The sequence below is a fragment of the Hyperoodon ampullatus genome (assembly GCF_949752795.1).
Source record: "Hyperoodon ampullatus genome assembly, chromosome: 17".
NCBI classification, from domain to species: Eukaryota; Metazoa; Chordata; class Mammalia; order Artiodactyla; family Ziphiidae; genus Hyperoodon; species Hyperoodon ampullatus.
In genome coordinates, this window is record NC_136930.1 from 24,060,202 (window position 1) to 24,072,823 (window position 12,622).

The following is a 12,622-nucleotide window of genomic DNA, read 5'->3' on the forward strand; positions in this document are numbered from 1 at the left end:
TACAGGAGTAACTGCTTAGAGCACTTCAAGAATTGTTTCCAAACTTTTTTTTTTTTCATTCTTACTTACTCCCATTTCTTTCTTCTAGGCTTAAACAGAACTAGATGTTCTCACTATGAATCTGCTTTCTAGCCAGAAACTTTGCTTAAGCCTCTGCTAACAGCACTGATATCTCCTACCAATTTTTCCAGGCTCATTTCAAAAGCCACCCTTTCTTCTAGGGATTCTCCACCCAGAAGTCATAATCTGTTTAACCATTCAAGAGCTATGTGCTGAATATCCATTATATGCTGTGCAATGCATCACAGTGAGGAAAAACAGGCAGAGTTCACACTTACTCTCTAGTGGGTAATCAGATATTAATCAAAAAAAAAATCACAGACCACAGGCAACATCACAAATGTAATAAAGGCTAAGCAGAAGTGCAATGAGAAGCATGTAACAGGGGAACTCTGACCTGGTCTTAGATACCAGATACGGTTTCCCTAAGAACATGGTTCAACCAAGATTTGATGGACAAGAGAATAGGTATTAACTAGCTCAACTGCAAGACTCCTGGTATGTTTAGAGCAACTGAAAGGCCTAAGCGTGACAGCTCAGAGATCAAGAGAAATGGGGGAGGGCGGAGGCCAGGGGATAGTAGGGATCATCCCCAGCGAGGCCTTAGAGGTAAGATTTTGATTTGAGAGACATGAGGAATCACTACATCGTGGCTGCTGAACAGAATGGATTAGAGGGTGGAGGGAAGAGTAGACAGTGGGGATATTTGCTTCGGGAGGTAAAGCTGAGGGCACTTAGCAATAGACTGGATATGGAGTATGAGGGAGAGGAAGAGTTTAATGATGCCCAGATATCTCACTTGGGCAACTGAATGGATAATGGTGACATTTACTGAAACACGGAGCAATAGAAGAGTCAAATTTGGGATCTGGGTAGGAGGTGGGGAGAACAAAAGTTTAATGAGTAGAGGATGAGGAACCTTTGTGAAACCAAAAGGAGATGTCAATTAGGCAGCTGACTGTATGGATCCTGACCTCAGAGGACAGGTATGGCCTGCAGATATAAGTATGCAAGTCATCTGAGTAGGTAACAACTGAGTCCTGAGTCTGAATGACATTCCTTAGGACGGAACATGCCATGAGAAGCTCAGAGGACACCCAAGCCTGGAAGACCCCATAAAACTTTGTACATCACTCTTAGGGCACTCAGGAATGTTTTCCTTACATTTCGGTCATTTGTGTGCATGCCTTATCTTTCCAACCAGTTCTGAGTATATCTCAAAAAGGAACACATTTTGTTCACCTTCACTTTCTCAAAGACAAACACGTGAAACATTTTCAACTTTTTCTGTCCTGGTTACCACCTTCCCTGCGGTGGGAGCCATGCCACCTTCCTGCCACCTGTCCCCAGCAGCGGGACTGCGGACAGCATGGGATCAGGGGCTTACACCTGGGCTACACGGCGCTGGACGTATGCCAGGTCTCTCTGAGCTTCTTTGGAATCGGTAAAATGAAAAAGAGGGAAGTATTCTACACAAGCTGCCGCAAAGGTTCAGCGAGATCCCGGGGGCGAAACCGCTACACACGCAGGGACCGTTCCTGGTGTCACTCGGCCGTGGCTCAGGACAAAACCGCAGGGGTGAAGGCGCCCCAACCGCGGCCTCTGTCCCTGGGCTCCACCCCGCACCACTGACCGAGCCCACCCACTCCAAACTACTCCGGAGAGCCGCCCGCGCCCGCAGCGCCCGACGACCCCGCCCAAGGGCTGGTGCGGGATCGCAGGAAGGAAGGTCTCACCTCGGGGTGCAGGGCTTGAGGCTCGCTAGGATACCAGCCTGATCCAACGATGGGCTCTTCCAGAGGGAGAGGAGGGTCAGGCTGGTAAAGCCACCGACAGGAAGTCCCGCCCCCGACAGGAAGTCCCGCCCCGGAAGCCCCCGCCCACGGGGTTCGGCTTCTTCTGGCCCCGCCCCACAACGGAGCACAGCCCTCCAACCCCCAACTCCCTGCCCCACCCCCAGTCCCAAGCTGCGCTGGTGATCGCTTCCTGACCCATCCCCCTCTGCCTAGTCCTTCCAGATCTGACCTATTCATTTTCGTCTGTGGTTCTTCTGACTTTCTTTCTCCTGCCTGTACATTCTTCTGTAATTTTTAAAAAATTCCTTTCCTCTATTTTGCCCATCCCTTATGTCTTCCATTCCTTCCAATTTTCCTGTTTCCCTTTCTTTGTCCCTGTCTTTTATTCCATACTACTCTTTTGGCAAAACACAAACCGGAGATACGACCCTAGCTTTGCAACTTTTATTTGTTAAAACTATGCTGGGTAAACCTACACTATATACATATTGTAGGGATTCATAACGGAGCGTCCCCCAAATGTTCCATTTTTGCATGAGGATTATTTTGCGCTAAAGGCAACTGAGACCTGGTGAGTGCAAGAGAAAATACTCTCCCTCCCTTAACTACCTAGAAGAATTTAAACTGGAAATTTTTCTCAGAAAAGAGTTATTACTGGAGATATGCTTTATCTAAAGGGCCCCATCTATATGGTAGGGCAAATATCTAATTACCAAACATCTGCTTTTCTTATCATCCTCCTGTCCTTGGAAGCCCCAGGCCCCCATCTCATTCCTTAGCTCAGGATGGCATGTAGTCCTCATTTTACTTTTCTGCCTCTGACCCTCTCATGCATGTGGGGTCTCTGGCCCCTTTATGTATGTGGGATCTCATATGTATAAAATTAAATTTGATTTTCTCCTGTTAAATCTGTCTCATGTCAATTTAATTCTTAGACCAGCCAGAAGAACTTAGAAGGTTTCCTAGAGGAAAGTTTTCTTCCTCCCCAACAATATACACTATAGTAAACCTACGATAGGTAGACAGACATTTATTGGCCAGAACCAACTGCCCCTGTTCTCAATAATTCATTTAGTAACCATGTAGTGAGGACTTACCATGCTTCAGGCACTTTTGTTTTCATATGCATTATTTTACTTAAAGATTGCAACAGTTCCATGAGAAGATATGATCAGCTTCATCATATGGACGAGGAAACTGAGGCTCAGGGGAAGTTATTTATCCTCAAGTCACACATCAAGAGCAAAGAGTAGAACACACTGACTCCAAAGTCCATATTCAGGGAATACATAGTACGATAAGCTTGCATCGCATGAAATACAAGGACTAGTCTATGGTCCTTAAAATAGTTCCGCTTCGGACTTCCCTGGTGGCGCGGTGGTTGAGAGTCCGCCTGCCGATGCAGGGGACACGGGTTCGTGCCCCGGTCCGGGAGGATCCCACATGCCGCAGAGCGGCTGGGTCCGTGGGCCATGGCCGCTGGGCCTGCACGTCCGGAGCCTGTGTTCTGCGGCGGGAGAGGCCACAACGGTGAGAGGCCCGCGTACCAAAAAAAAAAAAAGTTCCGCTTCTTGAAATTACAGGTCTGGCATCATATAGTCTTACTACTATAATGCAAAAGGCAGTGCACAGGTAAAAGATGTCTTAGCCACAACAGGATCAGGGAAGCAGGTTATCTGGCTCCTTGCATTTGCAGTGATTGCTTCTCTTAGCTTGATCAGAAGACAGGATATTGTCACCAATGCGTTGCAAATGAGAGTTCTCAAAGATGAATGACATGAAGTCTGAGACCAATTCTCAAACCTCACAAAGAGCGAGAACTTTGTCTCCTTCTAAGTATCTGATTTGAACACCTCAATTTGTCTAGCAAATGATGCTTTTGTTTTCTTGATTAAAAAAAATAAAAAACTTTAGAAATTAGCTTTTTGGTTCTTCATTCTCAGTCATCTTAAAATAAAAATCTTGCCAACTCCTTGGTGACAAGTGTTGGTTTTTAACCAAATAAAATTTTCCAGGCATTTGCAGAAATGTCATTTGAGTCCTCTTTAAGCCTCGTTTAAATAAACAAAGCTGCTAAAATCGGTGTAATCGAAGAGAAGATAGATAGAATATCTCATTCCTTCAAATTAAAACCATTTCAAGCTTCCTACCTCTAATGAGCAAGAAGTACAATCTTTTTCTAGGAGCCTCAGCTGTTACTTTACTATTGTCCTCAAGTAACTCAGGGATTTTTCAGTCCAAGAAGGTTGTTCTTCTTTCAAATGCCTGACTGAAAGTAAAATGAAGAATCCTCTAGTACACAGGGAGGTCTAGCGCTCCAATCTGGTTTTGGCAGTGTTGCAAACTGGTTCCACACAATCCAAAAGATTTTTGTCCAGTGCTGGACAAAATCACTCCAGTGCTGAGTGATTCAGATGGCTGCAGAGACCTTGGTGCCTGGTGCATTGATCTTGGCTTCCCAAAAGGGCAATTTTTAAAGCTAGTCACATCTGCAGCCGGTGTTCCCAACCCCGAAGACTGTCTGCTGTGTCAAGGTGGTTTGGGGTTACAGAGGGGTCAGGTTCCAGCCTTAGCCACACACTATACCAGGACAAAATCTGCTCCCTGGTGTGGTGACCGGATCACTGTTCCAGACTTCCCCTTTCCTACCAGCGGACTTGCATCCATGACAGAGGTTCCAATCATGCTAAACCTCAAAATGGAAGAGAGGCAAGATCCAATGCCCCTGACACCTCCCCAGACACCTGACTATTCGTGGAGGGGTTCTGGGAAGGATGGCCTTTGTCAAGCCACAGAGCGCTCTGGTCATCACCTACATGAGTGATAGGTGCCTTGTATTTGCATAATAAAGAGCACCCTTCATGGTGATTTCTTCCCCTGCAATCTTGGGTAGCTTGTTAACTTTATTTAGTCTCTGGAGCTGACTTCTTTTAAATGGCAACTCCTTTCACTAAAAAAAAAAAAAAAAAAAAAATACAGATTCCACATACCAAGACCTTCTTAATTAATAGTTAATTGTTTAGTGGACTTTGATTAAAAATGACAAAAATTTATAAACACAAAATGCAGGTTCCTTATGGGTGGAATCTTCAGGATACCTAACAAGATTTCACGTTTTGACATAACATAGGTTGGAATTACAGATAGAGTTTTTAGTTCTGGAAAAAAGTGTATCATAGAATCATCTCTATTAAAGGTTGGAATGAAAGTTTATTTTTAAAAAATGGCTTATCCCTCTACTTCTGGATCTTTTGTCTAACCAATCATGGCTGTGTAAAATGTGTGAAAGGAAAATCAAAATGGAGTTGGTATTGCTAAGAGAGCTCTCTAAAATGGAGCCAGGAGTCCATCAAGGAAGTGTGACTTATGCATGTCTCAGACCAAATGAAACTTTTGACCACTTATTATCTTAACACATGCATCCAGAACATCTACCCAATGTTCCAGAAACTCAACATATTTATTGGACCCTTACCCTAAAATAACTCATGAGAGGCTTAAGGACAAATATTTCCTTTCTTGAATCAGGGTCAGTCATAATTCTTGAACAATCTTGTGGCTTTTGCCTGCATAAGCTCCTTTCTCTCCCCTGCAATACTTTTTCAGTTTTACCTGAATCTGTGTCTCTGTCTCTCTCTTCTTTTTCTTTTTAAATTTTAAAATAAATTTTTTTTTTTTTGGTCATGCTGCACGGCATGTGGGATCTTATTTCCTGACCAGGGATTGAATCCAGGCCCCCTTCAGTGCGGAGTCTTAACCACTGGACTGCGAGGGAAGTCCCAAATCTGTGTCTCCTGAATTGCAATTCTTAAGACTTCAAATAAAGCCTTTTGTTCTTTGCAGCCTTGATACTGATTATTGTTGGACAAATGGATGGTATGAACTCAAGCAATTAGTTAGCCTGCTTTATGCCTCTCATTCTTAAACAATAAATAAATAGATTGAATAACTTCATCCCCATCCAAATTAGACAAATTTTCCTACATAAAAATCTCAATCTTCCATGATACATCTATAAGATAAATAAAATATATTCCATTTGTACACATTCATCTGCTTTTAAGGTGCAAGATCAAACACGCAGAGAGTAACCATAATAATTATAGAGTTTACTATGTGTTAGGCATTATTCTGAGGACCTTATTAATACCAACTCATTTAATCTTCACAATACCATGAGGTAGGTACTATCATTATCCCCACTTTCCACATGAATTTAGGCATAGAGAGATTAAGTAACTTGACCAATGTCACCCAGTTGGTGACAGAGCTGGAACTGCAGACCCCGGCATAATCTGGCCCTAGAGAATATGCTATTGACTTTCATAGACATTAATGATTAATTAATTCAATGTTTTATGAGCAACGACTCAATTAAAAGTATTGGTTAAAAACTGTAGGGAATTCAAAGAATAATATGTGGCCCCTGCCCTCAAGAAACTCATATTTTGGTTGTTGCTTTAAGTAGAAAACTTGAGCATCTGTGAGTGGTTATTCTTGTCAACCTGAACCCATCGCCCTGCCCGTGGTGTTAATGCCCCAGAGTTTTATGCCAGAATTACATGCTTAGGAGTTAAGCAAGAACTTAAACCTCAGTTGAATCTCTTCATTTTACAGATTTGAAAACTGAACTGCAGAGAAGTGTCTTGTTCGAGACCACAAAGTTAAGGGTAAAGAGCAACTAGAAAGGCAGTTTCTTGTCTCCCAGTCAGTAAAATATGTTCATGAAAATGTACATAAGTCAAATTTATGCAAGCTTAATTATATTTTAAACCCCTAAGTGGAGATTTCCATTTAAAGGAGTCAGTAGTAAAGTATTTCATGTAGGCAATTAACATTTTATAAAGTGAATAATAACCATCCATCACCATGCCAAACCAGCGCTTTGATGAATCTTGGTGTTAACATACTGGATTTGGTGAAATAAGAAAAAAAGAACTTTGGTTGTCTTATCAGCTGGCAAACTGAACAAAAATTCCCTAATACTATGAGTAAGATGCTGAATAACACTAAAAGGAAAATGTTCGAAGTTTTAGGCTCTATGCAGAGTTACCAGATTAGTATTTCAAACCAACAGTAGATATATCAGGGTCAAAAGTTTAAAGTTTGGTAAAATAATTATAGCGGCTAACACTTGCTGAGCACATACTCTGTTCTAAGTACATTGTCAATATGATCTCATTTAATTCCTATGACAATTTGATGGAGTTTACACTATTATCTCCATTTTTATGTAAGGAAATGGTACTACAGGATGGTTAAGTAATTTGCCTATAACTAAGGGCCTGGGAAATGTGGGGAGCAGAATTATTGAGAGTGATATTTCTCTTTCTTGATGCCCTCACTTTCTTTGGAGAGAAGTGCAAACTGGAACTAGATACTAAAAATTGCTTTTGAAAACTCAACAGTGGTATAAAAACGAGCATACTATTCATTTGGGCCCTAGTCTGTGCTTCAACACTTTATTTGAATAAGCACACAGGAAATATGCTAGATATTATGGGGAGTATCAAAATGAATAGTTATCGTATTCTATTGTTTATATTATTATATTATACTGTTCATACTATTATATTGTACTGTTAATATTCTGTTATACTGTTTACATATTATATTATGTTTATAATTTGCATGTTCAAGGATTTATAGCAAAATAGGGAGGATACGATAGGAACACAAATAGCTGTAATGCAAGCCAGGTTGGCTAAGTGCTATGAGCATAAAAAATTGTGATGAGAATTTAGAGGAAATTTCAGTTCCCGGGAGCTAAGGGGGATTAGTCAAAAGCTTCATGGTAAGGGTGGTATTTGAGCCAGGTCTGTGAGAGTGGTCAAAATCTAGACAGAGATGACGTGGTCCCCTCAGGTTTCAGGGACAGTGTGAACAAAGGCAGAGTCATGAGTTATCAAGTTATCTGCTGATTGGAGCAAAGACTGCGTGTAAAGAAGTGGGAAGGGAGATAAAACTGGAAAGCTAGGGTGAAGTCAGTGAGCAGAGTGTACAAAATGCCTCGCTAAGGAATATAGACTTTATTCAAGAGGCAAAAAGTTTTGTAGCAGGGAAAGCACATGATCAAAGTTAGATTTTAGGAAGATTAATCTGCCAGTGCTTGGGGAGTGGATAGAGAGGCCAAAAGCCAGGTAAGAAAGGTTTAGGGAAGCAGCAATCTAGGGCAGAACAAAAGTGGTAGTACTGGGAATAGAGGAGACTGATAAAAAGATATTACAGGAAATTGCCTGTAGGAAATAGTTTGACTATCCTGAAAGAAAGAAGAGGGAAGAAAGGAGAAGAGGGGAAGAGATGACCCTGTGCTTCAGGGTAAATGGTAACGTCTTTAGTGGGAGACGTGGACGACAGGAGGAAGTACAATTATGAGAGCAGAAATGCTATATTTAGTTTAAGACATTGATTCCAAATATGAATTTACATATTCATTCACTGTGTGAGCATTTACCAAATGCCTATTATGGAAGGGAAGCCCTTCCATAAATACTTGGGATATATCATAATCACTACAGGGGACTTTTTTTTTTTTTTTGCTCTTTCCTATTCAAGAGACCATAATAAAGTATTATAATCCAACTCTATAGAACATTTCCAAGCCAACACATTTGAAAAGTAGTCTCCTTCCTCTGAATTCCTGTACATTTAACTGTCTGTACTATTCATTGGGTGTTTAGCACATATGATTACATGTATCTATATATTTCTCCCCTAATGTCAAGTTTTCAATCAGATCGTGAGTTGAGAGCAGGCATCATTTCAGATATTCTTTGAATCTCCTACAGTACCTCATTCAGAGTAGGAAAATTCAGTAAAGCTTTAACAGTTAGACCGGGGGATTTTTCTTTCTTTTCTCTTCTGTGATAAGGATACATCTTTTCTTAGCCTTGTAGAACAGAAGGATCAGTAAAATTTCACATCCAGAACACATGGCCACTGTGAAAGGAGCCACAGAAGCCAAGCCTGCATTGGACCGTGAAAAAGAAAGCTGAATAATAGCAAGGGCTAAGAAACTATTCAGTACCCCACCTTCGATAGCAACAGTTTTACAAACAGGAAGAGGCAGCACAGAAATTTTAGCAAAAAAGTACCCAAACGACAAACCCAAAGCAGGCACTAAGACACCCAATAGAAGCACCTCTAGGTTCACTGTTTTTAGAAACATTAATCCCATTCTGAAAGTCAAATAAATCCCTACAAACATTAAAATAAAACTCAGAGGTCTAATGATCCTCTCCAGGAAGTTTGCTTTTTCAGGTAGTCTACGCTTGATGATTATTCCCACTGATATAGGTATAAGTATGAAAAGGACTGTTGACATAATTTTAGAAACAGGAATATGCAAAGTACCTGATAACCCTAACATCCTACTATATATGTATGAATTGGCAGGCATCATTATCAGGGCCAATAACGTTGATGTGCAAGTCATCAAAATGGCCAAAGTGACATCTCCTTCTAGAAGCAAACAGATAGCCCCCACCGCCTCCTGGGCAGGTACAGGTCATTATAAATCCAAAAGCCTGTGCCTCAGGCAATGCCAAAATCTGCGTCAAAAGGAATCCACAAAATGGCATAAGAAAAAACTGTATAACTGCCCCAAGAATTATTGGCAAAGGTCTCTTCCATATTGTTTGAAACACCTGTAATTCAATCTTACAACTAAACGCACATTTATTTAACAGTATCATTGGTAGAAAAAGCATAAGGATATTTCTACCAATAAGGTTTGATATCTGGAAAAGACTGTCTTGTCTTTGTTTGAGCACTCTGACTTTGACATTCTTTATTTCTTCAATGAGTCTTTCTTGCCTACCTTCAGAATCCCACAATCGAATGGTCAGATTTGTCTCCCCGTCTTCATCTGTCACCAGGTTTATCGTAAAGTTGGTAACATCTGATAAGGTCTTAGTCTCATTCACCACTTGGAGCATTTTAGGATCTTCTAGTTGTACAAGGAGGTAGCTGGAGTTTGGCTGTTTATCTCTGTAACTTGACCTTACAACGACAGTTTCTTCAGTCTTTGTGAAAAATAGTATTTCAGTCTTTTCTATGTTCAGAAAACTGAGAAACGATTTCCTTGCTTCCCCAAGAGTCACAGACGACAAAAGCAGGACCATAAAAAGTTTTCTAATCATTTTGAAGGCTTAAATAAATTACATATGCAAAACCATTTAAATAAGCTAAAGAACGTTCTTCATACAGGTGTTCCAGTGATGGTCTGAGGTTGTTAGGTAACAGCTGTTTCTGCTAGATCAAAGTCCAGTAGGAGGGACTCTTGTACTTTTCAAACAAATACAGAGCTATCTAATGAGTGACATAACTGGTTTAACCTACAGTTACAAAATGTAAGTCATAGCATTTAACAGGTTCAATTTATCACAGCAGAAACCTAATCTTTACTCCTGACTTCCTCATTTCTGACACTAGAAAAACAGCCTCCTACTTACTTGATTTTAAAACCTTAGTGTCATCTTTTTTTGAGTTCTGTTCCTTCCTAAGGAAAATCTACACTAAAAGCAGACAGGATCCAAAAATTTTAAATAGATGTTGAGGAGGCCTAGAGGTGGGTGTTACTATTTTATTCATTCAGGTCAAAATCCAATAAAAATTTACTGAATATGTGTTCTAGGGCCCTGAGCTAGGAGCTGAGTATACCACAGTAATCAAGCTAGGTGACTCTTCCCTCCTGGAGCTTAGTCTTGGTGGCTCTTTATCATTACTTAGGAAACTGCAGAGCCCATAAATTGGCCTTGCAGCATCCTTAGGCTAGTTAGGGTTTTCCCACAACTCTAAACAGTGATGGTATCAGTTAGGCAAAAACTGAAACGGTTTGTGGTGTCCTTAGGTAGAAAAAAAATTTCCTGGGTGGTTACCAGATAGCTTGGCAACCTAGGGAGAGCACATAGCCAGATCCATGGCCAAAGGTACAGCCTGGTTAAGGGACCACTGCTGCTGGACACTTGGACCCTGACACAATGGGGCAATCGAAGCCCACTGACTAATCCTAATCTTTTATTCCTTCCTAGTAACACTACTCCTTACTCACAGCTATGGCAAGGACATTCAATTGACCCAACTTAGGTCATATGCCTGTCTTGGCTGTCAGGAATAAGGAAAAGAGTCAGGCTTTTTGAACTTCAACCCACAGATTTACAAACACTTTCTGTTTCCCAAACAAGAGGAGGGGCTTCTGATGCTAAGCAGAAAAAAAAAAAAGACAAAGACCAACAACAAAAAACCCCAACTACAGTTATCTACTACTGAGCCTACAGATCTAATAGTCTCTTGATCATATAATCATTTCAGCAGATCCTTCCTGTACTCATGACACAATCTGTGTCAAATGCAACAATGACAGTTACACATTAAGTATTTTAGATCATAAAATGTTTGCTCCTCAAAAATTGTCGAAGCAATTTTTATTGGATATTTTTACAAGTTTTTAAAAATTTGACTTATGTAGGTTAATCTTTCAAATACAACAGACTTTACTAGTCCACAAATTTTATTTCCATGTACCACATCGAGAAAAACAAAATACACTATACCAATGTTGAAAATAGGGACTGGAACTAATGTTTCTGTGATATTTCAGTTAAGTTCCCAGAGAACTTCCCTGGTTTAAAAAGACAAAAACAAAACAAACATAAGACAAGAACTTTATGAAACCAAAGCTATCTTTACAGTTATGTGACCAAATATCTTAATTCACAATTTTTGTTGCCCAGGTCAAAGAGGTGAGGAACGTAAATTTTACTTTCCTCAGATCCTTCCTTCTGTAGCCTTTCCCCTTCTTCAGGTTCTCCAAGGCTTATCTGAAAACTGCCTGGAATAAAATCTGACAAATCTGGGAAAAATCTAGTCATTTATTATTCATGTGTATTTACTGGCTGATTCTATGAAGCTTAAGCTCATCTGTATCATACTGTAGTTAGATACTTATGTGAATTTAAAACATTTTTCTACTTGTGGGTTTTCTGCTTATAATTCTAGTTGCCTGTGAGCAGGTAGAAAGATTCTAAGGAGGGGTGGGGACAGCCAACCTTAGAATTATATTAAGCAGACTCAACTGAAAGCCCTAAAGAAAGCCTGAAAAAGATGTCTGATTTCAGAGTAATTTGGAAAAGAGACACTGGGGGGACTTCCTCTCTTGCCCACAATCTTGTTCTCTTTAGGAGACTTCTCAGGCCAGAGCCCCCGTCCGTAGAGCCTCCAAGAATGCTGGCACATGTTTCCCTTACAGACTAGTTTGCTCCACTATCTGGGACCAGATGACATAAGTCCTTCCCTCCATGCTGCTTTGTCTCTTTTCTATTCATTGACAGGACCTCTTCTTTAGTCTCAAGTGTAGCTCAATCTCTGCTCGCCTTACTTCCCTTCTTTTCAACCCGCGTTGGTATTTTTTCCGGTATATTTAGCTTCAGTTCAATTCATGAGACATGTGTTGGTCATCTACCATGTGCAAGTAATTATGCAGATGCTAAGGTATTTGTATTAAAACTTTCTGGTATCTGGGAATATATTTAAAGATTATTTCTACTTCTGGTCTTATGGTTTCTGATAAAAGAGCTATTAGAACATGGCTATACTTACTATATATTCATTGGCACTTGCCACACTGCTTTGTATTATAGTTTTAAGTACGTATATATCTCTTCATTGTATCCACCACGGCAGTTAGAATCAAATCCTTACATTTAGTAGGTACTTGAATAACTAGGTTAATAAATGAATGTATAAGCAGCTGATAGAAGTCAGAA

General features: G+C 40.5%; 1 protein-coding gene across 1 annotated transcript; it reads right to left on the reverse strand.

Moving 5' to 3' along the window:
• Positions 1-8,685: 8,685 nt before the first annotated feature.
• SLC10A5 (solute carrier family 10 member 5) lies at positions 8,686-9,997 on the reverse strand (the record flags this gene model as incomplete). Its single annotated transcript, XM_079722189.1, is given in 2 exon segments — positions 8,686-9,325; positions 9,327-9,997. Coding segments are annotated over 2 exon segments (1,311 nt in total).
• Between the last annotated feature and the right edge of the window lie 2,625 nt (positions 9,998-12,622).